Here is a 24148-nt window from a genome sequence, read left to right on the forward strand (position 1 = left end):
CCTAGGAGTCCTGTGTCACAAATTAAGTGTCCCCATAGATATATGTCTGTTCCTGGACTATGTTCCATTCCCCTGGTCTCTCTTCTATCTTTGTTGCATACTACAGTTCCCTAATCACTGTGACTATAAATACGTCTTTTCAAAAAGAAATTTCATTTGTTTATTTGAGAGTGAGTGAACATGAGCTGGCAGGGGAGGGGCAGAGGGAGAAGCAGACTCCCCACTGAGCAGGGAGCCAGACCCAGTTCTCCTTCCCAGGACCTGAGCAAAAAAGCAGATGCTTAACCAGCTGAGCCAACCAGGAGCCCCATGTGTATTTAAATAAGTCTTATTAGTCAATAGATTATTCTCTCAACATTGTTATTTTTCAGAATTGTTTTCGTTCTTTTTACCTCAGAATTCCCTATACGTTTTATAATGTGCAAAAAAAGTAACGGTGTTTATTGGAAGTACACTGAAACTAAGGATCAATTTTTGAGACAGACATATTGAGTCTTTGGATGCATGAAAATGTAATATTTCTCCGTTTATTCAGGTCTCCTTTACTTTCTCTTACCAAAGTTTTATTATCTTTGGGTCTGTATGGTGTGTGGACCCTGGTAGGTAACAATGCATGTCCTTTCATATGCACGTTCAGCTTACAAATTATTTCTAATTGCCAATGCGGTAAATTATCCTTAAAAAATGTTTGCTCTATGTCTGTCTCCATTACTAAAATTCAATTTCCCATTTGGACAATCTGTGATTGCATTAGCTATGCAAAACTCAACTCAAATACAGAACTTAATCTAATCCACCGAATGTGTATGTATATTTGGATTTTCAGAGGAGGTACTTTGGGATGAAGAATCAGTTTCTTGGAGAAAGATTCTCTCAGGCACATGTCTAATGTCATGAGACCCTCTGTGAATCTCAATCCCAGCTTCCATGGCAAGGACACTGGGAGAATCATTTCCCTTCCACCTTCCTCTTCTCGGGTGGAGCACAGAGCAGCAGAAAACACAAAAGCAGAGACAGAGATCTGAGATCCGACCTGCCCCACCTCACCAGTCTGCTCTGGCCGGGACACATGAAGAGCCGCTCAGCAAGTTGAGGAACAAAGCAGATTCACTTAGAGCAGAAACTGCACGGTCCGGACACAGATGTGATCTTCCTTCTTCCATGTCAGCCACAGGATTGCATGTGCTGAAGACACATGTAGTCATTTCCTGCACAGTGACAACCTCGGCCAAGCTGACCAGGACACGGACAGGATGGTTCCCCCCTGCACCATTCTAGTGGCTGCAAATGAAGCTGGAAACATCCTAGAAGCATGGCTGGAAAAAATCCTAGATGCATGAGAATACTGCAAACCAGAAATGTACTTAAAGGGGTGCCAAAATATAAGATTTCAATCTCCTGCCATTATTCCTTATCACAAAGAGATTAGAGTGTAAAGCCCTGAATGAAGAACTGTGAAGGTCATTATTTGAATATAAACAAAGCCTACTTCTTTCTTTGGCACAGGCTCCCTAAGATCTCAATAGAGCAGGGTTCAGAGAGCTCCCAGGCTGGTGAACACATCCACACAGGGAGGGTGACACATCCCAGCTCCATGGAGACAGAAGCTGCTGCATTCAGGATCCTCCCAGTCCCCACTGTATATCTCTCCATCAAGCTCTTCATCTGAGTCTTTATCATATTTTTTAATAATCTGGTAAACATAACTAAGTATATCTCGAAGTGATGTAAGCTGCTCTAGCAAACTAATCACATCTGAGGAGGGAATCATGGCACCCCATGTCTATAGCTGGTCAGAGAGAGAGGTCCCTTCTTCACTCCCATTAGATGATGACACTCCCAATGGGCTAGTCCCTCTCAATTGGGGGTCTCCATGCCATCCTGCAGAGCCACAAGCAGCTGCTCTGGAGGATGAAGTGTGGACACAAGCCACTGAGAGCAGACCCAGAGCCAGGAGGCTGTGCCCTGAGGAAAGTCCCCTTGAAAGTGTTAGGTGTCCTCCACACAGCTGGTCAGGAACTGCCACCTGGATTCTGTACACTGGAGCTTGTCCACCCCCTCATGGCTCCTTGTGCCCAGTGTCTGTGACAGTAGTGACACCTTCTCCACAATGTGCGGGGACATTAGTCTCCTCCCGAAACATACACATGGGATGGATATAGACCTAGATTTGAGGTCTTCCCTGAACAAAGCTAAAGTCATTCTTCTTTCCTGTCACAAACTTTAAAAATTCCTTCATTAAAAATCCAAAGTCCCAGAATGATGACAAAAATAATGTGATAGACTCCTCATACATTCCATAAAAAACAAAAATAAAGGTGAAAGTGAGTGAATCTGAGGAGAAAGGAGGAACCACTATGAAAAGGCCTGCACCTCTGGCAGGTGCATCACGCCTGCATGAAAGTACAGGAAGAGAGGAAGCGATGATATCCCGGGTAAGGATCTGACCCTTGTGTCCCAGTCAGATCCACTCTGGAGGGCGACCACAGGGCTGCATCCCCCCGGGGGGCTGGCTTAGGCTTTTGTTCTACTGCATCCTAGCCCTACTCCCCCTCTGCCCAATCCTGCATTCTCTATCCATAGGTGGTGACATCAAGAACATTCCCCAGCCAGTGTCACACATGCTATAGTGAGTCTCTTTCCAGGAAACAATGCCTGTGACCCCTGATGTCGAAGAGTAGTGCAGACCAGATGTTCAGAATAACCTCCATAGGCAGAAGCTGTCCATTTTCCAAAATGCACAGGGACAGAATGATGTCAGAAAGAGAGAATGTGGCAGTAGAATTGAGCACATGTTATGAGAAATTAATTCAATGTGCTGACCCTAAGAGTATTTTATCTCTCTAATTGGAAAACTCTAGCTCAGGGTTCCTCAAGCCCAAAGTCACAGCTTCTGACTCAGTTCAGTTCCTACTCTCAAGCACATTGACTCAGGGGAAGGCCATATGTCAAAGGAAAGACCTTAAGGTTTTGCCATAGCTTTATTGAGAAAATCTGGCTTCCTTATTTTCCCTAAGGAACTCTGGGCTTAAGGCTTGAGCTCTGAATGTGACCTCTCTGCCCTGATGAGAGAGCTCTCTTTTAGAAGGACACATGGGTGAAGGCCGTGTTCTAGTGGAGGAGACAAGGAACAAGATGTCCACAGAGAAAAAGCAAACACACAAGCAAAGAAACAATCCATCTCAAATTAAAGCAGTGGAAGAATATTTGTTAACTGACAAGAAAGCTGTAGGAGTCCATGAGAACTCCTCAGGACAGAAGTTCCATCCCTCACAGAAGACACTTTGGAGTTGGGGATGCAAATTGCTACAAAGGGTTAGGAGTTTATTAAAATGAGGGATTATGAGGGGGCCTGTGTTCAGAGGGAACTTCTGAACCTCCGTCTCTCCTTCCCTGATTAAAGTGTGGTGACTAGGGACCCTGCCGAAGGATTAGTATCGATACAGCAATACCATTGCAGCCAAAATAACATTGCTCCTATTTCTTCACAGGACTCACATGAATCTCAGCTCTAGAAAATTTTTTACTTATTTATTTATTTTAAAAAGTGCAAAGAAAAGAAATGACAATATTGGGAAGGAATTCAGATTACATATACAGAGATCAGGGCTTTCAAGTAACTTATAAAGTCAGAAGATCAACACATTCACATATACATGGGAGTCACCTGGAGCCAAAACTATTCTCTGTGAGTTCATTCTCTAGTGGGTGAATATTTGCAGTTCTTTAGAAAAGGTGACCCATTTCAGTCACAGGTCCCAAGAGTCTACCCAACACCTCCTATTGGGGACACTCCCTCTGCTGGGTGGCAGAGAGAACCTCTGTTTGGATTCAGTCCAGACACAACTCAGTTGTTCATCAGCTTGACCAAAGCAATATAAGTTTGTGCTGTTTGGCTGAGAAATGTATAGATCAAGTCCTACAAAATGTATAATAGCATCACACTTCTCATGTACACACCCTGACCCCAGAATAATGGACTCACATAACCAAAGCAGCAAGAGAACTGCCCCAAGGGACACAAATCACACACTGGCTTCCAGTTTTATAGATTCAAAAGGGATGTCCCCTGGCAAAGAGACAAAAGTACAACAAAACCCATCTGCATAAGTCCTTGCTCATTGAGGTGACAGTGGTCTAGATTAGAGACTCCTAGAGTCCTCTTCCCCACCTGGACCTCATGGAGGTTATTCTTACATCCCTTACAGATGCTGATGATTTCTGTGTGGTGTGCAGTGACCAACGGTGATGAAGTCACTTTTATTGTCCAGGGTACAACAAGGTCCCTACATACATAGGAGATAAAGACTCCTGTTTGGAATTAGGAACAGTCTTTCTTCAGTCTACAGGTAGCAGAGGAAAATTTCAAAACCTTTACTGTCAAGAAAGAACTTTTAGAAAGTTTTGCATTTTTTAGGTATTTCAAGGTAAGAAATTATGAGATAAACAACCAAACACAAAAGGAGACTTTTAAAGTTTTCATGTTAAGCTTTGTAGGAAATAATAATATTTTGAAGTTCAAGCATTCTTAGGAATACATTATACAAAAAATAGTTTCAAAACTGATACACAGTAAATAAACATGATGCATGAATAATTTTCAGCCAAATTTCTATGCATTAAGGTTTCACACATGATAATAGCTAATGTGATTGTGACTTTTTTTATTATATTTGACACATAGTGTTTCATACTGTGATTCTTAATTTAACATGTGTAATGAATAGTTTTTCAAACTCATCTTACGATTTAGAATATTATCTTATATTTTATTTTTTTGTTTTTTTCCAGATTGTTTTTTCATTTCCAGTGGTTTAACTTTCTGAATCATTCACCAGCAGGATTCATTAGGTGGGCTGGCATGTTCAAGAGTAAGATTCAGGACTGCATGGCTAGCAATCTAATGAAGATCAAGGGAGAAAACACATGAAAGAGTAAATAAAATGACAACTAGTAACATACAGGACATGGGCTATTAGTCCTAATTCTATCACAACTTGTCATCAGCACCCAAGTCCCTCCAGAGAGTTCAGGGTATACTTTCAGTATCATTTTTACATAATAATTCTTCCAACTATGGCACAAAACCACACTCTAGGAGGATTTCCTAGATGATATTCAGACCGAGATTTTTGTGTAACCTTGTCTGGAGTTGCAATTATTCAGTAACTCTTCAATTGAGTATGACTTTGGATTTGATTTACCTGAGATCTAACAGAATTATAAATTCTATTCCTTCAGTTTCTCCAGGATTTTGTTTGCCCAACAGTGACTTGAGTTGTAAGGTAATTTGAGGTTGACACAATTTGCACCAACACCTGACTAATACCTACATCAGGCTGACACACACACAAGCATCAGGCTATGTCCCTACTTTAATGAAGGATGGTTGGTAAACTGATGCCCTGGGCAGCTCTGACCCCGCACCCTATTCCACAGTGACTATGTTTCACTGAAGACCTCAGGAAATGTCCATCATAGGTGTGGGTGATGCCAAATTATTACAAGTTTTATTCCAGTCCTTCCATTCTCACCTACAGAATCTCATTTTGAACTACAGACTCAAAGCTGCAGACGCCAAGTGAGAGACAACAACTTCTCACATAGAGCTAACAAGGAACCAGACCCCCTGACAGAAACTGCTTACACATAATGAGGAAGCCTCTGTATGGGAAGAGGAAACATTGTTTTCTGTGAAATGGGAAACATTATTCATTCTGTCCATCCTCTTAGAACATGTTGACTTAAGAAATCTCTTTGAAAAAAAAAAAAGAAATCTCTTTGTTAGATATGGATGTGTGTGTGTGAACCTTATCTAATATGCACCATATGGTATGTATGTGTCTATCATCTGTCTGTCTTGTCTGTCTTGTCTATATATCCATCTATCTGTCTCTCTGGGAAGAGAGAGAGAATTATGACAGGATACACACCAGGTTGTAAGAAATGGTTACCACAAACTTCATACTCACTGTCTCAAGCATATATAATTCTGTCTTCTCTCCTATTCTCTTCTGGAGGACTATGAGCTCTCCTCCTGTAAGTAAGAGATTCTTCTCTACCTGTCACATTCTTCTCACATTCACTTTCTTAAAGATTAGATAATTCACGAGGTCTCAGGGTGAGTTTAATTCATTAATAAATCATTAATAAATTGCCTAAACCATTAGCTTGGAAACAGCATATCCCAGAGACTCTAGTTCATCCTGGGATTTGGAGATTGATGGCCTTTCAGCAGGAGTGGGAATGGGACCTGTTTCCTCCTGGACTTTAGCTGACAGGAATCGAAGCAGGATGGCCATTCACCTGCCAGAAATGGACTCTGGACATGCCTGCCTGTATCATCAGGGTCTCTGGAGCTTTCTCAGAAGGCAGAGCTATGAGCACTGTGTTCTGCCAGAGATCCTGATTATCACAGGGAGATCCTGCTTCCTGTGCAGGCAGTAGGGAATTTGTCTGTTAGGTTTCCTCCAAACACAGAAGACATTTTAAGTTACTGCTCTCCCAGGAGAGAGACCTGCACCCTACCTTTGGCTCTATCCACTCTGCCACACCCATCATGGGATTTGCATATTGTCCCCTGGGGAGGACATTGCCTTGGAAGTCTGACATGAAGGTCAGCTCCTAGCTTGCTTATTTACTAGGACTCATCAGCTCAGCTTCTCAAAATGAGGTTCCCTTCTCAGTTCCTGGGGCTGCTGATGCTCTGGGTCCCAGGTAAAAGCAGAAGGAGAATGAGATGGGAGATTGGGGTGGGGAGGGTGAGCTGTCTGGGTGCTATTATTCCCTATGTGTGCTCTGTCCAGGATTGAGATTGCCCTCCAACAAGTGGTATTAAATATTGAGATCTGTTAAGATTACAAAGATGCCAGAGGAACAAAGAACAGTGTTTTAGTGAGATGCTGAAGGAAAAAAATGTGGCCACTCTGTGCCCTGCAATTCCTGGGTTATCCATGGAAATTAGCCCTAGACTAGGAATCCAATCACAAAATATGATTTAGCCTAATATAAATGATATTTAAAATAATTAAAATGGCTTATAATGTGTCTCCATAATCTGTACTTATTTCTCATTATTGTAGGATCCAGTGGGGAGGTTGTGATGACACAGACCCCACTCTCACTGACTGTCACACCCAGAGAGCCGGCCTCCATCTCCTACAGGGCCAGTCAGAGCCTTGTACACAGTGATGGAAACACCTATTTGCATTGGTACCTGCAGAAGCCAGGCCAATCCCCACAGCTCCTGATCTATAGCCATTTCACTGGGGTCCCAGACAGGTTCAGTGGTAGCGGGTCAGAGACAGATTTCACCCTGACAATCAACAGGGTGGAGGCTGATGACGTGGGAGTTTATTACTGTCAGCAAGGTATACAGTATCTTCTCACAATGGTTCAGTCGCAAACACAAACCTCTCTGTTTGGTGGTCCCCACTGGGCATGTGTGATGCCTGAGCAGGGAGCGGGCACAGAGAGGCTCTGAGCTAGCATCAGAGGCAGGTGCTGGGGAAGTCAGGACAGTAACATGCAGCTGAGTGCTCTGAACAGAATCCCGACCCCTGGGTGCCAACAGGCTCAGCGGGGCACAACCAGCTGTGGAAGGGACATGATCATCCTGTGGGCTGAGCAGTGAGCTGGCAGGCACAGCCACCCTGAACCTCACCCTGACCCTCCTGGCTTGTGTGCATGAGTCAGGGACAATTACTCAGCCTGAGCATCAGAAACATGAGGCATATTTGTGGCAACACAATTACATACATTTTTGAGCTAACAAAGTTTGTGATATTTTCAGTAGGATGATATTTGATATCATTCACAATTTATTATTGCTTATTTTCCCACTTTCTGAATTTCTTCTTTCCCAGTTATACTAACGGTTTTTGTGCTATATTCTCTAAATAATATTCTGTACACACTACCCCCACAGGAAATATGGCTGAGAGCTTTTTTTTCAAGCTCCCAAAAAGACTTGTAAAACCATAGCAGATATAAGCTCCTAATCCTGTAACGACAATGTCCATATATTCCAGAATGGAATTTTACTCAGCCATAAGAAGAATGAAATCTAGCCATTTGGGACAACATCGATGAACCAGTAGGGTATTATGTAAGGTGAAGTAGGTCGAGAGAAAGGCAAACATCATATGATTTCAGTTATATGTAGAATCTAAAACAGAAAGCAAAACAAACAAACAAAAAAGGCAGAAAGACCCGTGAATACAGAGACCAAACTGGTGGTTGTCTGAGGGGAAGGGAACAGGCAGGAGGGGAAGAATGTGTGAAGGGGATTGGGAGGAACCTGCTTCCAGTTATGGAATGAGCAGGTCACAGGGATGAAGGTACAAGAAAGGAATGTAGTTTATGATTTTTGAACAGTGTTGTGCGGAGAGAGACGGTAGGTACACATGCAATAAGCAAAGCATAGCATACCTATGTGTCAAAAAAGAATTATGAGAATGCTTCAGGGAATTTAGGATCTCGGTTTTGGAAACTGCTATAGCAATGTAAACTAAGTAGCCACAGTCCTAGAAGTAAATGTTATATTTAAATATTGTCAGATTTGATGAAGAACTCTATTTTATATGAAGCTTCATACTGAACAATCTTTAATAGGACAATTTTAGGATTAGTTGTAATTGAAGGGATAGAAGTGGAATGTAAAAAACAGGTGTTTCGAAGTGCATGCAAATTATGGAGCTACTTTCAGTTTCATGTTTTATGTCTATATATTGCAAGAAATGACCAAAGAAACGTTAAGATATCATTGTATACATTTGTATCGAATATTAAATCAGATTTACACAAAACTAATTTGTGTGAAGAGTTGTCATTTTTTTAGAAATGGTTCATCATGTCTAGACATAGTAAAATTTATACTTCAAATAATTAATTAGAAAGGCATCGTAATGTCACCACAGACTTTAAAATATTCCAAACAACTCAGGGTTTTTTTTTTCTTTTATATCAGAAAAAACCTTTTCAAAATTAAAAATTATTGAGGGCGCCTGGGTGGCTCAGTGGGTTAAGCTGCTGCCTTCGGCTCGGGTCATGATCTCAGGGTCCTGGGATCAAGTCCCGCATTGGGCTCTCTGCTCAGCAGGGAGCCTGCTTCCTCCTCTCTCTCTCTCTCTGCCTGCCTCTCTGCCTACTTGTGATCTCTCTCTGTCGAATAAATAAATGGAATCTTTAAAAAAAAAATTAAAAATTATTGAAAAATATTTCAGGTCTTGTATTTGACAAAAGACAGTGTTATTTGCAATTATATATGGAAAGAGAGTTTGCTAAAAGTACAAATTTTGATACCATAATAAATGAAATTGCAGAAAAGCAATCCAGAAAGATCTTACACTCAGTTAAAATATCAAATTAATAAAGTTTTACCATCTATTATACATATTTGTTGTATTATTTAAAATTATAATACACAAATATTATTCTTGTAAGTTCATCTGTCTGGAACTGTATCACAAGCTTATGGTAATATTTGCAACTTTATTGCCAGTATTATTTGCAATTCTAACACGCAAGTATTATTTCTGCAAATATTTATTTGTCTCTATTTGCTCTAGCCCTGTGGGTCTGAGAACTTCAACCCTGCTGGCCTACAGAACCAGGTGGTCAAGGGCTGCCGGGGCACCAGACAAGTGCACAAGCTCTTTCCAGGGAGACACCAGGGACCTGGAGCTGGACAGAGAGAGAATGCAGAGTGGAAACACAGGCTTCCTCGATTTCCAGGGAGGAATGCAGTCAGCCCATAGATGTGTTCTCAATTGGAAGCCTGTCGGGCAGTAGCCTTTAAGATCTGAAAATAGGCTTCTTTGAGAGAAAGACTGGGAGATGAGTGGTTCCGTCTGCTCCCTGTTTCTTTGTTTCCTGTTTTCTTGGGGAGTCTCCATGCACTGCCCCACTGGCTTCCAGATCGAGGTGTTTGGGCGCCGGTTCCTCAAGTGGAAGTTTTGCAAGTTGGGGCACTAGAAGTTGGGTCCAAATCCTTTGTTCTTCAGGGAGAAGCTGGGAGTTACAAGTTTCCTTCCAATGGTACACTATTCTGTTGGTGGTGGATTTCATGGCAAGAATGTGTCCCAGCATTGTGCACGTGTTTCAATGTGGGTATGACTTCTTTAACCCAATGTGTAGGAGTCCCTCAGCTAGTTTCTGGATATCTCACAGTGGGAGTTGTCCCATGTGTAGCTGTAGGTTCCACGTATCCATGGGAGGAGGTGAATTCAGAAGCTTCCTGGAACACCGATCCTGAACCAGAACTTCTTTTTCTTTGGATTCCTATGGAAGATGTTTTTACATCAAGGATTCTAAAATTTCCTCCTTTCTTGTTTTAGCATCATTAATACATAGGGCTAACCTTTTTCAGCAGTACAACATAGTGATTCAACAAGTTTATACATTATTTTATGGCCATATCTGTCACCATACATTATTATTACAGGACCATTGACTCCATTCCTTATGCTATAAAAAATATTAAATAAATAAATAAAAATTTCTTATTTCTGAACTTTCATTTCTCTGGAGAGCTGGTTGTCCAATATTGACTAGACAATAATAGTGCAATGTAGGCTATCCCTGTTTTTTCATGGTTCCCTTTTTCCTGTTTCTACCACTACTTTATTTCTACCAGAAAGATTTTTAATCCCAATGATGTCCCAATAGTTCACTGTTTGCCTCTGTTTCCCTGGCCTTTGGAGAAACATTCAGCAAGAAGTTGCTGTGCCTGAGGTCACAGAGGTTGCTGCCCGTGTTCTCCTCTAGGATTTTGATGGATTCCTGTCTCACACTGAGGTCTTTCATCCATTTTGAGTCTATTTTTGCGTACAGTCTAAGAAACTGGTCCAGTCTCATTCTTCTGCATGTGGCTGTCCAATTTTCCCAACATCTTTCATTAAAGAGATTTTCATTTTTTCCAATGGGTATTCTTTCATGCTTCATCGAAGATTACTTGACCATAGAGTAAAGGGTCCATTTCTGTTTCCTGTATTCTGTTCCATGGATCTATATGTCTGTTTTTGTGCCAGCACCATACTGTCTTGATGATGACAGCTTTGTAATAGAGCTTAGAGTCTGGAATTGTGATGCCGCCAACTTTGCTTTTCTTTCACAACATTCCTTTGGCTCTTAGGGGTCTTTTCTGGTTCCATATAAATTTTTGGATTATTTGTTCCAGAGGAAGATACAAATCAGCAGGGTGTGAGTGAGGAGGTTTTGGCTTATAAATCTCTGCGGTCCTTCCATTTGTGTAAGTTAGGAGGGCATAATAGAGGGAAGGTTCTCAGTGCTTTTATGAGGTGTGTGTACATCTGGACCAGGGTGTTATTTATCGGCTCCTGTCCAAACAGGTTTAATTCAATCCCTTTAGCAAAGAAAGCCTTACAGGGCAGTGCAGAAAGTAACTTTGTTTTAAGAATGATCTCTTAAAACATTCTCATTGTTTTAAGAATGACCCCAGGGGGTGGGCACCTGGGTAGTTCAGTCAGTTCAGTGTTCACTTTCAACTCAGGTCATGATCCTAGGGTCCTAGAATCAAGCCCCATGTCTGGCTCTCTGCTCAGCAGGGAGCCTGCTTCTTCCTCTGCCTGCCTCTCTGCCTACTTATGCTCTCTCTTTCTCTCTGACAGATAAATAAATAAAAACCTTAAATAAACGAACAAAAACAAAGCCAGAGTAATGCTCTGGAGGAATGACATCACACCTGCACCTTTCCCTTCACGACCCAGGCTGCCACCAATACGGAGCCCATTGAGAACTGACTCATTCTCCAGACCCTGTTCCTCCTCTTCCCTCTGAAAGCCAAGCATCTTCTACAGTCAATCAAGCCCAGGTACCACAGAGGGCCCCAGTGAGGTCTTCCAGACTCAGAAGCAGAGCCCATGATCTTCAGGGTATCTGATGGAGCACAGCTGGGCCCACGGCTGGAGTTTTCCTTGCTGTCCCTAACACTGTGGGTGGGTAGCTACCCACTGCTGGTAACTGTAATGGGCTGCACCTTAGGCCTCCAGGGTTTCTGATGGTGAGACAGTTAAGAACTCCCACCCAGATCCAATTCTGAGGGTTTTGAGGTTGCAGAGGAAGAAGCAATTCAGCAGCGGGTGGGTGAGGAGGTCCTGGCTGAGAAGTCCCTGTGGTCCTTCCACCTGTAGAAGCTAGGCAGGCAGAGGAGGGGGAATGTTCTTAGGGCCCGTAGGAGGCGGGTGGACCTCTGGACCAGGGCATCACTTACACGTTCCTGTCCAGACAGCTTAATTCAACCCCATTACCAAAGAAAGGGGCAGTGTGGGAGTGAGTTTCCTCTGTGGTAAGAATCTGCTGTACATAATTTCCATCGGCAAATCCCAAACCCCACAGGTGCACCTCCTCTTTCCCTGGCCGCTGCTGAACTGAGCTCTTGTCCATACATTAAGGTCTCTCTAAAGACCTCTGACCCCCAAAGCATAGGAAAACTAGAATCTCATTGTGTGATCTGGAGCCTAGATATATGCAAGGATGTTCCACGAATGACAGGCACTGGTTCCCTCTACAGAAGAGAACCTGCCTCCACCCACTTATAAGGCAGAGCTTAAACATTTACCTTTCCCTCTGAAACTGAATGATACACAGCCCTTGGCTCATTAGCACGACAATACATTGAGCTCTCTACACCATGCTGGTTTTAAAAGGATCCTAAGTTTTGAGGGGCTAGAATATATATTCCATTGATTTCCACTTTAATTTTTATATTTCCTTCATTCTACCTGCTTGGATTTTGTTTGCTCTTTATTTTCTAGGTTCTTAGGGTAGGAGCTTAGGTCATTCATATGAGATGGTTCTTTCTTTCCTAATTCAGGCATTTTTCAAATTACATGTCTAATATTATTTGTTTATCCATTTATTACAAATCTCACATGAAGCCGAGGAAAACATTGGCTATTTCTTCAGTTGGGAAGCAACAGGAGAAATATGAAAAGCTAGAAGGGAAACATGGCCCTGAGGGGTGGGTCTGATGCTATTCATGATCCATTACCTGGGGAGATTTTGTACTTGATGTCCTAGGCTCCAGAGACTCTTGGGAGAAAGAGAATGGAAATAAGCAAACAAAAAAGTCTTCTGTAAGCGGGACAGTTGTAGCAGACAGAGCTTTGGGGGGGGGGGGCTGACACCTACAGCCCAGGGTTCATGCCCTCCCATTCAGTGTGGGAAGAGCCCGGGGCCTCCTTCGAGCCCATGCAATCTTGCAGAGGGGAAGGGATTTGGCAGATGTAACTACCATCCCAAGTCAGCTGATTCTGAGTTAATTAAAATGGAGATTATGCTGGTGGGACCTCACTAAATCAGAATGAAGCCCTTAAGGGAGGAAGTAAGCTCTCTCTCTTCTGGATGGATTTCCCATTGTTGGTATGATTCGTTATTATCTTACATGTCAGGAACTTTGAGTGGCCTCTAGGACACTGAGGTGACCTCTGGCCTGCAGCCACCAAAGGTCAGGACCTTTAGTCACATAGTCACAAAGAAAAGAATTTTTCCCACAACCTGAAATGACCTTGGAAACAGATTCTTCAAACCTTTGGATGAGAAGGGAGTCTGGCCAACACCTTGGTTTCATCCTAGAACATCCCAAAAAGAGAACCCAGCTAAACCCTGCCCAGAAACCTGACTTTTAGAAACTATGTGATGATCAACAGATGTTTTAGCCACTAAGTTTGTGCTTTTTGTGGGGCAATAAAAAAGAATACAATAAAATTTCTATGTGGTGAGACACCTTTACAATCATAGAAACTAATGGGAATCTGCGGACACTGACATGTTACAGGGCACTATTTGTCACTTTCCCAGCTCCCCTTCAGGAGGATACAGAAGCCCAAGGGAGGCCAAGGTAGAGGGGGTGTTAGAGGTGAAAACTGACCCTTTCTTCCTTGTCACTGTGCACATTCAGGCTTCTTCTGGAGTTCACTCTACCCCTAATGTTCAAGAAAACAGAAAAAGAAGACAAGAAAAGACCTTGGCCAGATACATAATGGGTATCAGAGAAAAGGGACATCAAAATTGGACAAGGAGAAAAGGACAAGTAAATATATCTAGGACAGAAGAAGTCATTTTTGAGAAAGACACAGAGATGGAGAAACCTGATTCAAAGGAGCACAGATAACTACATCCAGCTCTTAGTTTCTGAACAACAGGGAGAGTGACTATGTGAGCCCCATAGTCACATGATCATTAAATTATAAAACAGTTTATGTGGAAAACACACACACAGACACATGTCAGTTGGAGATCCTCTTCTCTCATAGTCTGACCCTCTTACCCAAACCACCCAGAGACCCTGGGTCATGAGTAGGAACAGGTGAGGGGTTGAGACTCACTGAGCAGCCACCTGCGAGGCTTTTGTTTACACCCAGAGCACTGCGGGAGGAGTCTCCTTGCTCTGCTGGCAGTAATAACTGGCAGCATCACCATCCTCCATGGGATCAATCGTGAAACTGAATTCAGTCCCAGATCCACCGCTGCTAACCCTAACCCTAACCCTGCTTCCTGTGCCTCCTGCTCCCCGTGCTTGTGTTCTCTCTCTATCTCTGTCAAATTAATAAAATCTTTATTTTAAAAAGGGGTGGGGGATGCAGAAAAAGCCTGATCTCTTCTTTTTCTGCTGGGCCTTACAAGCACTCCAAGGAGTAAGTAAGGAGACATGACTTCTCAGGCAGATAGGGGAACGCATACGCTCAGGGCTGAGTGGGGAGGAAACAGCTGGTGCAGCAAAGCCTCCCCGACCCTCGGCCGCAGGGAGCAGGTTTGTGTTCGAGGCTGAAGCACTGTGGTTGGAAAGGTATAATGCTGCATGCAGTAATAGTTTCCCACATCTTCGGCCTGGAGGTTGCTGATGGTGAGGGTGAAGTCTGTCCCAGACCCACTGCCGCTGAACCGGTCTGGGATACCCGTGGCCCTGCTGGATGCACGATAGATGAGGATCCGGGAAGCCTGCCCAGGTTTCTGCTGGTACCAGGCTACACAGTTGTTAACACTCTGACTGGCTATGAAGTTCATGGTGACCCGTTGACCTGGAGACACAGCCAGGGAGCCTGGAGACTGAGTCATCGTGATGTCCCCATGGGCACCTGCAATCAAAAAATGGTGATACAGACACACTTTATCCCAGTAAAACTGAAATATGTCATTGCAAATGTGCTTCTTAATGGTACCACGAAAACCCAAAATCTAACCCTGACCCTGACTCTAACATGGACCCTGACCCTAAAGCTAATCCTAACTCTAACCTAACCCTAATCCATACCCTTACCCTAACCTAAACTCTAACCCTATCTAACCCTACCCTAACCCCAAACCTAAAACTAACCCTAACCCGGACCCCAAAACCTAACTCTGACCCTAACCCTGACCCTGACGCTAACCCTAACCCAGACCCCGACCCTAACTAGAACCTAACTGTACCCTGACCCTGACACTGAACCTAAACCTAACCCTAGCCCTGACCTGACCCTACCCTGACCCTGATCCAGTCCCTAAACCTAACCCTAGCCTAAACCTAACCCTGGCCCTACCCTGACCCTGACTCTGCCATAACCCTAACTATAACCCTCACACTAAACCAAACCACTCAATCAAACCCTAAACTTCCCTGTCCTCCTTCCCACCCACTGACTCAAGCCAGGGCTATATTCAAGGACAGGCTGGACCTCTGTCCCAGGGAGCAACCATGAAGACCTAGCAGAGGGAGAGAGAAGTTGAAGGGGCCCACTGACCTCCCTGCCCTGATTTGGCCTCCACTGATGTCTCCAAGTCCTCTAGATCAATCCCGCCTTGAGCGGGACCCTGGGAGGGATTCTGAATAACAGGCCAGCTGGGTGGGGGGTATTCGATGACCTTTGCATCCCCAGATGTCCAAACCGCCTGGCCTGGCACCCTGAGCCTTGCTTCCCAGGAGAGGCACGGTTCCGGTGCTCAGCAGACTTTGGGGCCACGGATCACTTGGCAGTGGTGAGGGAACATGGGGGACCAGTCAGGGAAAGCGCGTACACATCCACCACAAGGCTGGATCATAGTACAGGTGCTGTGTGCAGGTCTCCTGTGCACACCTGGCCCTCTCGGAATGGAGGTCTGTGTGCCTGGTGCACCTTTCCTCCACCTCCACCTACCCCTGGAGGAACGGCCAGGTTCAAGGCATTTCCATGTCCAACCCTCAGGGACTGGGCTCAAGGGAGGCAGAGACTGGCCCAGGACAAAAGACGGCTACAGAGTCCAAGGAGCAGAGCTTCCCTCCAGTCCTAGGCAATCCCTGACCCTCCCATGAGGTTTGCTTTGAGGGTGAGAGCTCCACAGATCCTTGGGGAGAGCTACCCACCCCATCCCATGTGGGGACATGACCTCAGGCATCCCCAGACACCGAGAGGCATATGTGTTTGAGCGTGCATGTGCACACATACACCCTCACTCACACACACACACACACACACACACACCCATTCTGCCCAGCTAGGGGTCAGAGGAGGAGACACCCTGGGAAATTGGTGGGTAACCAGGGGGAAAGAAAAAAGAGGTTGGAGACAGCTGGGCCATGGGGTCAGGGGCATTAGGACTCCTGACAAGGATGGAGATCCAAAGCATGGGGAGGGGAGACAGGACAGGCTGATGGTCGAGGGGTCCCCAAGGGTCCAGGGGCTTTGCCAGGGCACTGTGTGGGGACAGGGTCTAGGGCCTGTTGTCCATCACCACCCTGGACTACAGGAAGTACAAAGAGGTACCCCTCAGTGTGGACAGGGCTACAACACTGAAGGCCTCCCCTTACTCTTCTGTCAGTGGGGCCACAGAGACAGGGTGTCCCTAGTCTCCCACAGGCTTGGAGAAGAGCCTGTTGGCCTTGAATCGCTATCCCTGACCCACTGTGCTCCCAGTCTTGGGAAAATGCTTTCTACTCCCTCGAGGTCCTTCTGAGCAGAAGATAGCCTGGGGACTCGGGGGGCTGACATTGTGGGCTTGCAGAATGTGGCAGAGCACTAGACCCCTGGCCTGGGGACCAAGGTCAGGACCCTCCTTGGTGCAGTCTCAGGGTCCCCATTGGGAAGAGGTTCCAGAGTCAGTGCTCTGCTCAGGGTGAGAAGGCCTTACTTAGCAAGGAATCAAGCACCAGCACAGGAGAGGGAAACAGGGACAAGGGAGACTTCGGAGGTTTCTCCCATCACCCCTGGAGCCCACAGATCCTGCTCCTGTGAGACACACACACACAGAGACAGATGCAGACACACAGACAAAGACAAAGACAGAGACAGACACTGAACACAGGAGAGACGGAACCAGGAGAAGTCCCAGACTTTCCTCAATCAGCTGGGAAATGACAGCCAAACATTTTGTCCTCTTCTCTGTCCCACGGGCCATCCACCCTGGGAGGACAGATTTGGGAATGCCCGGGGACCCCTGTGGGGGCTTGCCAGCACATGGGTGAAGACGAGTCCCTTGGACCTCAACCTAATGGGAGCCTGGGAGGTCTGTGTCACCAAGGTCAGAAGCCATGCACTGGAACTTTGCCACGGGGGATGGGACACAGGTAGGAGGAGGGTGGCTTTGCCTGGATCCCAGAGCAGATCCAGGCCCCTCTGGGCTGTGTTCCATGCCCCCGCCCCGCCCCTGGCTCAGCCGAGCCTGGCCAAGAGTGTGCAACAGCCTCCTGGGAGAGCGGGGATAGAATGCATGCAGGGGTCCTACCCCTGATGGCATCCCTAGAAGGAGAAGCCAGAACACCCCCAGTGTGCAGACAGGGAGACTGGGGAGGCCCTGAGAGGCACAGGGTGTGTGCGGGCTCACAGGCCTGGGCAGGAGCAGGAGCCCGGTCTGAACCCAGCTCTGTGCCCTCCCAGCGGGGACAACAGCTGCACCCAGGCCTCCCAGGGGCCGTGGGGAGGCTGTGTGGGGGTCACTGGATGGACAGGGCATGGGGTGGAGGGTGAGCCTTGAGCAGCTGGGGGAGGGGCGCCCTCAGGGAGCCCTGTGGGAGCAGGAAGTCGGGTAAGGAGCCCCCAGGCAGTGGTGACCTCACTTCCCTGACAACAGAGCCCAATGGAATTGGAACCCACGTATCCAGGCACCCACATTCCAGAGTAAACACCCCTGCCCAGCTCATTTCTGGGCAGATCCTGAAGGAAGCGACATGTTCTGGTGCTGCCTACCGAAGCCCACAGGATGCAGGCAGAGGAGAGCTCGCCCGCCAAACACGTCCCCTCACTGGGCAGGTCGTGTCAGGCTTCCCGGACGCCTCTGGCCCTTTGGCAAAAAGAATCCAAAGGTGACACCGGAAGGCTCAGAGTCAGACAGCCCCACACCTTCTGACCGACCCGTGTAGGCCTAGGTCTCATCCCCGTGTGTGAGTGTGTGTGTGTGTGTGTGTGTGTGTGTGTGTGTGTGAAAGGGGAGCTCATCGAAATGGAGACGCCCCGAGCAGGAGCAGGTTGATGAGGGGTCAGATGCCTGGTGGGCAGGTCATGTTCACACCCCAGGTTAAGGTTGACTAGGTGGGACGGGGTATGGGGGCTGCACCCTTCTGCCCAGGGTTTATCCTGAGACCCTGCAGGGACGGGCCACTGAACCAGCTGCGGGGCTGTGCACACACAGGTCTGCGTGGGATCTGGGAGAAGCAGGGGCACTGGGCAGGAGGACGGTGGTTATGGCCGGGCAGGGCTGTGAGGCCTCCTGCACACTTCCTGTCTCTGCCGTGGCAGGCCACGGATGAACGAGGAAGGAGGCAGGAAGACACGCACTCCTCCCAGACCCCGGAGTCCCCGGTCCTGGGAAGGTCTCCGCCACCTCCCAGACCACTACCCGTGCTACTCCATTGGACTGCGGTCCTGGACATGGAGCCCATGGAAGCCAAGTCCGAGGGTGAGAAGGCTGGGATGGGGTGCCCGTGGCTGTGTGGGGATGGGTCGGTGCTGGGCCCCACCAGGAGAAGCCCCCACAGGCTGGTGTGGGGCCAGGAGCCACGACTTGGCTCAGAGCACCCAGGGGGTGGGCTGAAGTCGGGGACATGTCCCAAGGAGGGTTCCTTGGTGGCTGCGGCTTCTCCGGGAGGCCCTAGGCTGTGCTCCTTCTCTGCAAAGCCACAGGGAGACACAGGCCTGCGGGTGACCTTGTCTCCTCTCACAGCTACTCCAGCAGAGGAGCTAGACCCACTCCCAACTTCAGCAACTCCGGAGGGGGAGATGGTGTCTGGTGTCCTTTCAGCAGGAGACCTGGAGCCTACAGGTGCCCGGGCGCCTGCCCACGGAGATGCTGATGCTGTCCAGGGAGAGCTGGCTCCTGCTCCTGCCCCCACACCTGCTCCCGCCGATCCCACTTGCCCTGCCCCTGCCTGTGCTCCTGTTCTGGCCCTTGACCCAGATCCTCCCTTGGCCCCACCCCTTCCCCGACCCCTCTCTGTGCCCCTGTTCCTGCCCCAGACCCAGCTCCTGCCCTTGACCTCGCACCGGCCATCACCCCTACACTTGCCCCAGCTTCTGCCCCTGCCCTTGCCACTGCCCCTGCCCCTATCCCTTCTGCTTTCCCTGCCAGGGCCACTGCCCCTGCACCTGCCCCAGACCCAGGTCCTACCCCTCTTCTGGCCCCTGCCCCTGCCCCTGCCTCTGCCCCAGCCAGGAAGGCCTCCACTTTCCCTGCCTGTGCCCCTGTTCCTGCCCCAGACCCAGCTCCTGCCCTTGACCCTGAACCAGTCATCACCAATGCACTTGCCTCAGTTCCTGCTCCTGCCCCTGCCCCTGCCCCTGTCCTTTTTCTTTTCCCTGCCAGGGCCACTGTCCCTGCACCTGCCCCAGACCCAGGTCCTACCCCTCTCCTTGCCCCTGACCCTGCCCCTGCCAGGAAGGCCTCCATTTTCCCTGCCTGCGCCGCTGTTCCTGCCCCAGACCCACCCCCTGCCCCAGACCCAGCCCCTGCCCCTGCGTCTTCCCCTTCAACTGCCACCATCCCATCCCCTGGCCATGCCAGGACCACTGCCCCTTCCCCTGCTCCTGCCTAGGCCCCTGTTCCCGCCCCAGACCCCGTCCCTATCATTGGCTCCTGCTCCTTTCCCTGCCCTTGCCTGTGCTCCTGTTCCTGTCTCTGACCCAGCTCCTGCTCTGGGAGGCTCCTGCTGAGCCTCTCCCCACCCCTAGCCCAACCCCTGCCCCTACACCTTCTCCTGCGGGGATCGCAGACCCGCATCTAGAGCCCACCACTCTGCGGGGAGATCTCCCCATAAAAATGCCGTCAGTTCCATCCCCTGACCCCGACATCCCCCCAGAATGTTTCAGACCCTCCCCTTCTGTTCTTCCGCTCCAGTAAGTAATCCCCATTCTAGTCGCTATCCATCTCCTGTATGCTGTGTATTATTTATTTTAAATAAAAGTTCTTGTTTTCCCTTGAACATGTCATGAGCATGAAGTGCCTTCCCAACGCTGTGCCACCACACCACAGAACATCGTTGCAGGATAGCTCCTTCCCCAAAGGAGATCCTGAGCCCAAGCCCTCCTGCCCATTGTTCCCCCAGCCTGGCCCCTCGCAACCCCAAGCTGCTTTCTCTTTCTGTTCCTGCACGTGTTCTGGAGGTTTCTGGAAGTGGAATTCCTCAATAGGTGCCTTTGTGCCTGCACCTATTTTAAGAGGCCCTTGTTTGGGGTTTGGTTTGGTTTTGTTTTTCTTTCTTCTGTCTGTTTGACATAGAATTTCCCTTATTGGATGTTGACATGCCCAAAGGATTACAGAGGAGGTGTCATCCTAGGGACCCCTTTAGGAATTCTGGGCACAGTCCTAGGGCCAAGGCCCCTGTTCCTGCTAGGACACCACAGTTGGTCCCCAGGCAAGATACGCCTGTTTCCTCCTGGGGCCCACACGGGAACCAGGGAAATGCAGAAAGCTGGAAGACACACCACAGAGGGCAAAAGCATCGCTCACAACCCTACGCCAGAGAAAGGTCTCCCATGGATCTGCTCCAATCCATGCTCCAAGTCACTGGGTCCCACAGGGACAGAGACAGGGACAGAGACTAAGGATGTGCAAGTCAAGGGGGAGGAGAGGCACCCAGGGAGTATATGTCAGGAGATGCAGGAGCTCCCAGGGAAGGATGCAGGCAAAGGAAACGCTGGGGAGGCAGAGCTGGTCACCCTCAGACTGGCAGATGTTTGGTCTGGGGACCAGCAGCCCTGGGCAGGATGTGAGGAAGCAGAGGTCCAACGCAGGCCCCTGGAGAGAAGCGGGACAGGCACCCCCGTCTGGGACAACAGTGAGTGGCACCGATCCCAGGCCACTGGGGCACCTATCACCTAGCAGGGCTCAGCCTGGGACTCACCCCCTGAAACTCTAGCTCAGTTGGTCACAGATGTGTTTTCAGTAGGAGTTGGCACAGCAGTGGTGGAGACAGCAGGGAATGGAACAGTGTTCATGCCCAAGGAGATGGAGGGGATCCTCATCCCAGTCCTCCTGACACAATGTCCTGGGGCTACTTTCTCAGTGTTGCCTGGGGCACAGGATCGCGCAGGCCCTCCTGAACCCCACTCCTGCCACCCTACTCCTGGGGACATTCATAATAGTTTCAGGAGGAGGTGGAGAGGATCCAGGATGACAGAGGGCCAAGGGGAAGGAAGGTCAGCACTGGGAGGACAGATGGACCAGCCCCGGGCCGCCTTGCAGGGCCTAATCCTAACCCGAACCAGAACCCTAATACGAAGCCGAATCTGAACCGGAGCCCGAACCCGAACCCATAACCCTAACCCTGAACCTGAATGCGCCCCCGAACCCTAACCTAAAATCCTAACCCTGAACCCTAACCCGAAACCTCACCCTAACCCTAAAACTACCCCTAAGGCTAACCCTAACCCTAACCCTAACACTAATGCCTAGCCCTGACCCGGACCCTGACTGTGACCCTACTCGAACCCTAAACCTACCCTGACCCTGACCCTAACCCTGACCCTACACGAACCCTAAGACTGACCCTGACCCGAACTCTGACCCTGACCCTTAACCTAACCCTGACCCTGACCGTGAGCATGACTCTAACCCTAATCCTAACCCTAACCCTAGCCCTAACCCTGACTGTGAGCCTGACCCTAACCCTAGCACTGACCCTGACCCTGACACTAACACTGACACTGACCCGATCCCTGACCCTGACCCTAAACCTAACTTTGACCTTGACTGTGAGCCTGACCCTAACCCTAACCCTAAACGTAATTCTAACCCTGAACCTCAACCTAACCTGACCGTGACCCTGACCCTACCCCTGACCCTGACCCTGACCCTAACAGTAACCCTGACCCTGTTCGTAACACTGACCACGACCCTGACCGTAAACCTAACCCTGACCCTGACTGTGAGGCTGACCCTCACAGGAAATAACCACTGTTCCCCATTATGTATCTTAAAAAGTTCTTTAAGTTGACACTACTCCAGAAGGATTATGGCACTTTTCAACCTCTCACCTGAGACCCACAGCAACAAGCAGAGGAGGACCTGCCTCTCTGATGCCATCTTGCTGCCCTTGCCTGCCCTATGCAGCTCAGCTCACATAATAAAGTCCCCTTTTATACAGCCTGAGCCTCTGGTCTGGGCCTGGAGGGGCTTATGCAAAGCAGTCAGGGGGAACAGAAGCAAACCTCATAAGCAGTGGTTTGTGAAAGTGCCCAACAGAAATCTAAGGAGTCAAAAATAACTCCAAAATAGAGTTTACAACAGAAACACACAAAAGTCAACGAAAAAGCTCTGAGAGCAACTAAGAAGTTCTAAAATGACAAATTGCTACAAGATCGAAAGAAGAGCATCTATTTTCAATTTAAAAATGTGTTTAAACAGGTTCAGTTTTGAGAAAGGATGAACTTGGCTCTTCATATCAATAACCCTGGTAAAATAACAAAATATTCTGGGAAACAAATAATGGGAGGCAGAGAGGGGCAAAAGAATTGGAAGGTACAAAACAAAAAAAAGTGGAGAACTTGGGCCCAAATTTTTATAAAACCTCTGACTGGAAAATATTGAGTTCTGGGCCATTTTTCTCCTGTAGATGGGTAAGGATGTGGCAAACACTTGAGCTTGGGTCCTGGACCTGTGCACTGTCCAGAGAGATGAGAGATGGAAGACAGACCCAGAATTTCCTCCCTTGGGGAGACATGTGGGACCCTCATTGGACCTAAGGGAAGACTGAATCCTGATTTTCAGTTAGTCTATCTTTTCAGTTCAATGTTTCTGATTTGTGTTGAATTAACCATTGAATGAAATCTAGGTGCCCTCAAGAAAATTCAGTTCCCTCCAGTGGTTTGAGAAGTCAGCGCAGGGTTGCTTGGGCACCATATAAACTTCCCTGCACCTGTTCCTCCTCCTGTTGTTCCATCTTAAGCAGAGGGAAGGAGGAAGGTGTGGGATTCCCTTAAGACGCCAGACACGCAGTCTCGGTGAGGAGGGCAGAGGCTGTGGAAGCTTCGGGTGCACTGCAAGTCCAACCACAATTCTTTTGCCATCTTTCCTCTGCGTGGGGCAGATGCCTGAGGCTTCCTCTGTCAGGTGGCACCCTGGCTGTTCTGTGGCTCCCCGTGGCTGGTGCACCACTTCGTGACATTAGCCTTTTCCTAAACCCAAGTAGAGCCTGTATCAAGTAAACCATCCCTGGGGGTACACACCTCACCCTCACAGAGTCTGTTTGCCCAACACTCGGCCCCTCAATTTGTCTCTGATGGTGGTTAGTTTTATGTGCCAACTTAAGTAAGCTAGGGTGCCAAGTGGAGTGGTCAGTGCCCGTTTAGATGTTCCTGCCAAGGTATTTTTTAGTGTGATGAGCATCTGCATCAGTAGCCCTTGTGATAACACAGAGTCTCCTCCTGTGCTGCACAAAAGATTCACCACAGCCCTGTTTCAGCTTCAAAAAGGAAAGAAAACTTTATTATCAATATAGAAAAACCAATAGAAACAGAAGAGGAAAGGAATCTACACATACAGGAAGGGAATAGTAGGAGTATACTATTAGTATAAGCATACAAATGAGTATACGAATGAGTATAAGGCCACTTTACCTCGTAGCGGGTACTTACAACACCCCACCTCAGCAGCTGGGGACGCCCCGTGGAGACAGACATGCCCGAGTCCTGACTGAGAGGCCTGGGCAGAGCGTCCTCCTCTTAGGGAACACTTCCAGTGG

The 24148-nt window shown here is 48.0% G+C and overlaps 1 protein-coding gene, 1 pseudogene and 1 gene segment (V, D, J or C); 2 read left to right on the plus strand and 1 right to left on the minus strand.

Moving 5' to 3' along the window:
* Window positions 1–22553, minus strand: part of LOC309871930 (immunoglobulin kappa variable 4-1 pseudogene) — a 75847-nt pseudogene extending 53294 nt beyond the window's left edge. The window contains exons 1-2 of the transcript XR_014316515.1: window positions 22443–22553; window positions 14772–15098 (exon numbers count right to left, since the gene is read on the minus strand). The product of XR_014316515.1 is annotated as an immunoglobulin kappa variable 4-1 pseudogene (transcript). The remainder of the gene's footprint in view (window positions 1–14771; window positions 15099–22442) is intronic.
* Window positions 1–24148, plus strand: part of LOC309870877 (immunoglobulin kappa light chain-like) — a 613762-nt gene that overhangs the window by 459661 nt on the left and 129953 nt on the right.
* Window positions 18140–20120, plus strand: LOC309871932 (uncharacterized protein; the record flags this gene model as incomplete). The annotated part of the gene is made up of 3 exons (XM_082745430.1): window positions 18140–18277; window positions 18711–18870; window positions 19135–20120. Exons 1-3 carry the CDS (start codon window positions 18143–18145, stop codon window positions 20118–20120), a joined length of 1281 nt encoding a protein of 426 aa, XP_082601556.1. The 5' UTR covers window positions 18140–18142.

Source organism: Mustela nivalis (genome assembly GCF_964662115.1).
Source record: "Mustela nivalis genome assembly, chromosome: 8".
Lineage (NCBI taxonomy): Eukaryota > Metazoa > Chordata > Mammalia > Carnivora > Mustelidae > Mustela > Mustela nivalis.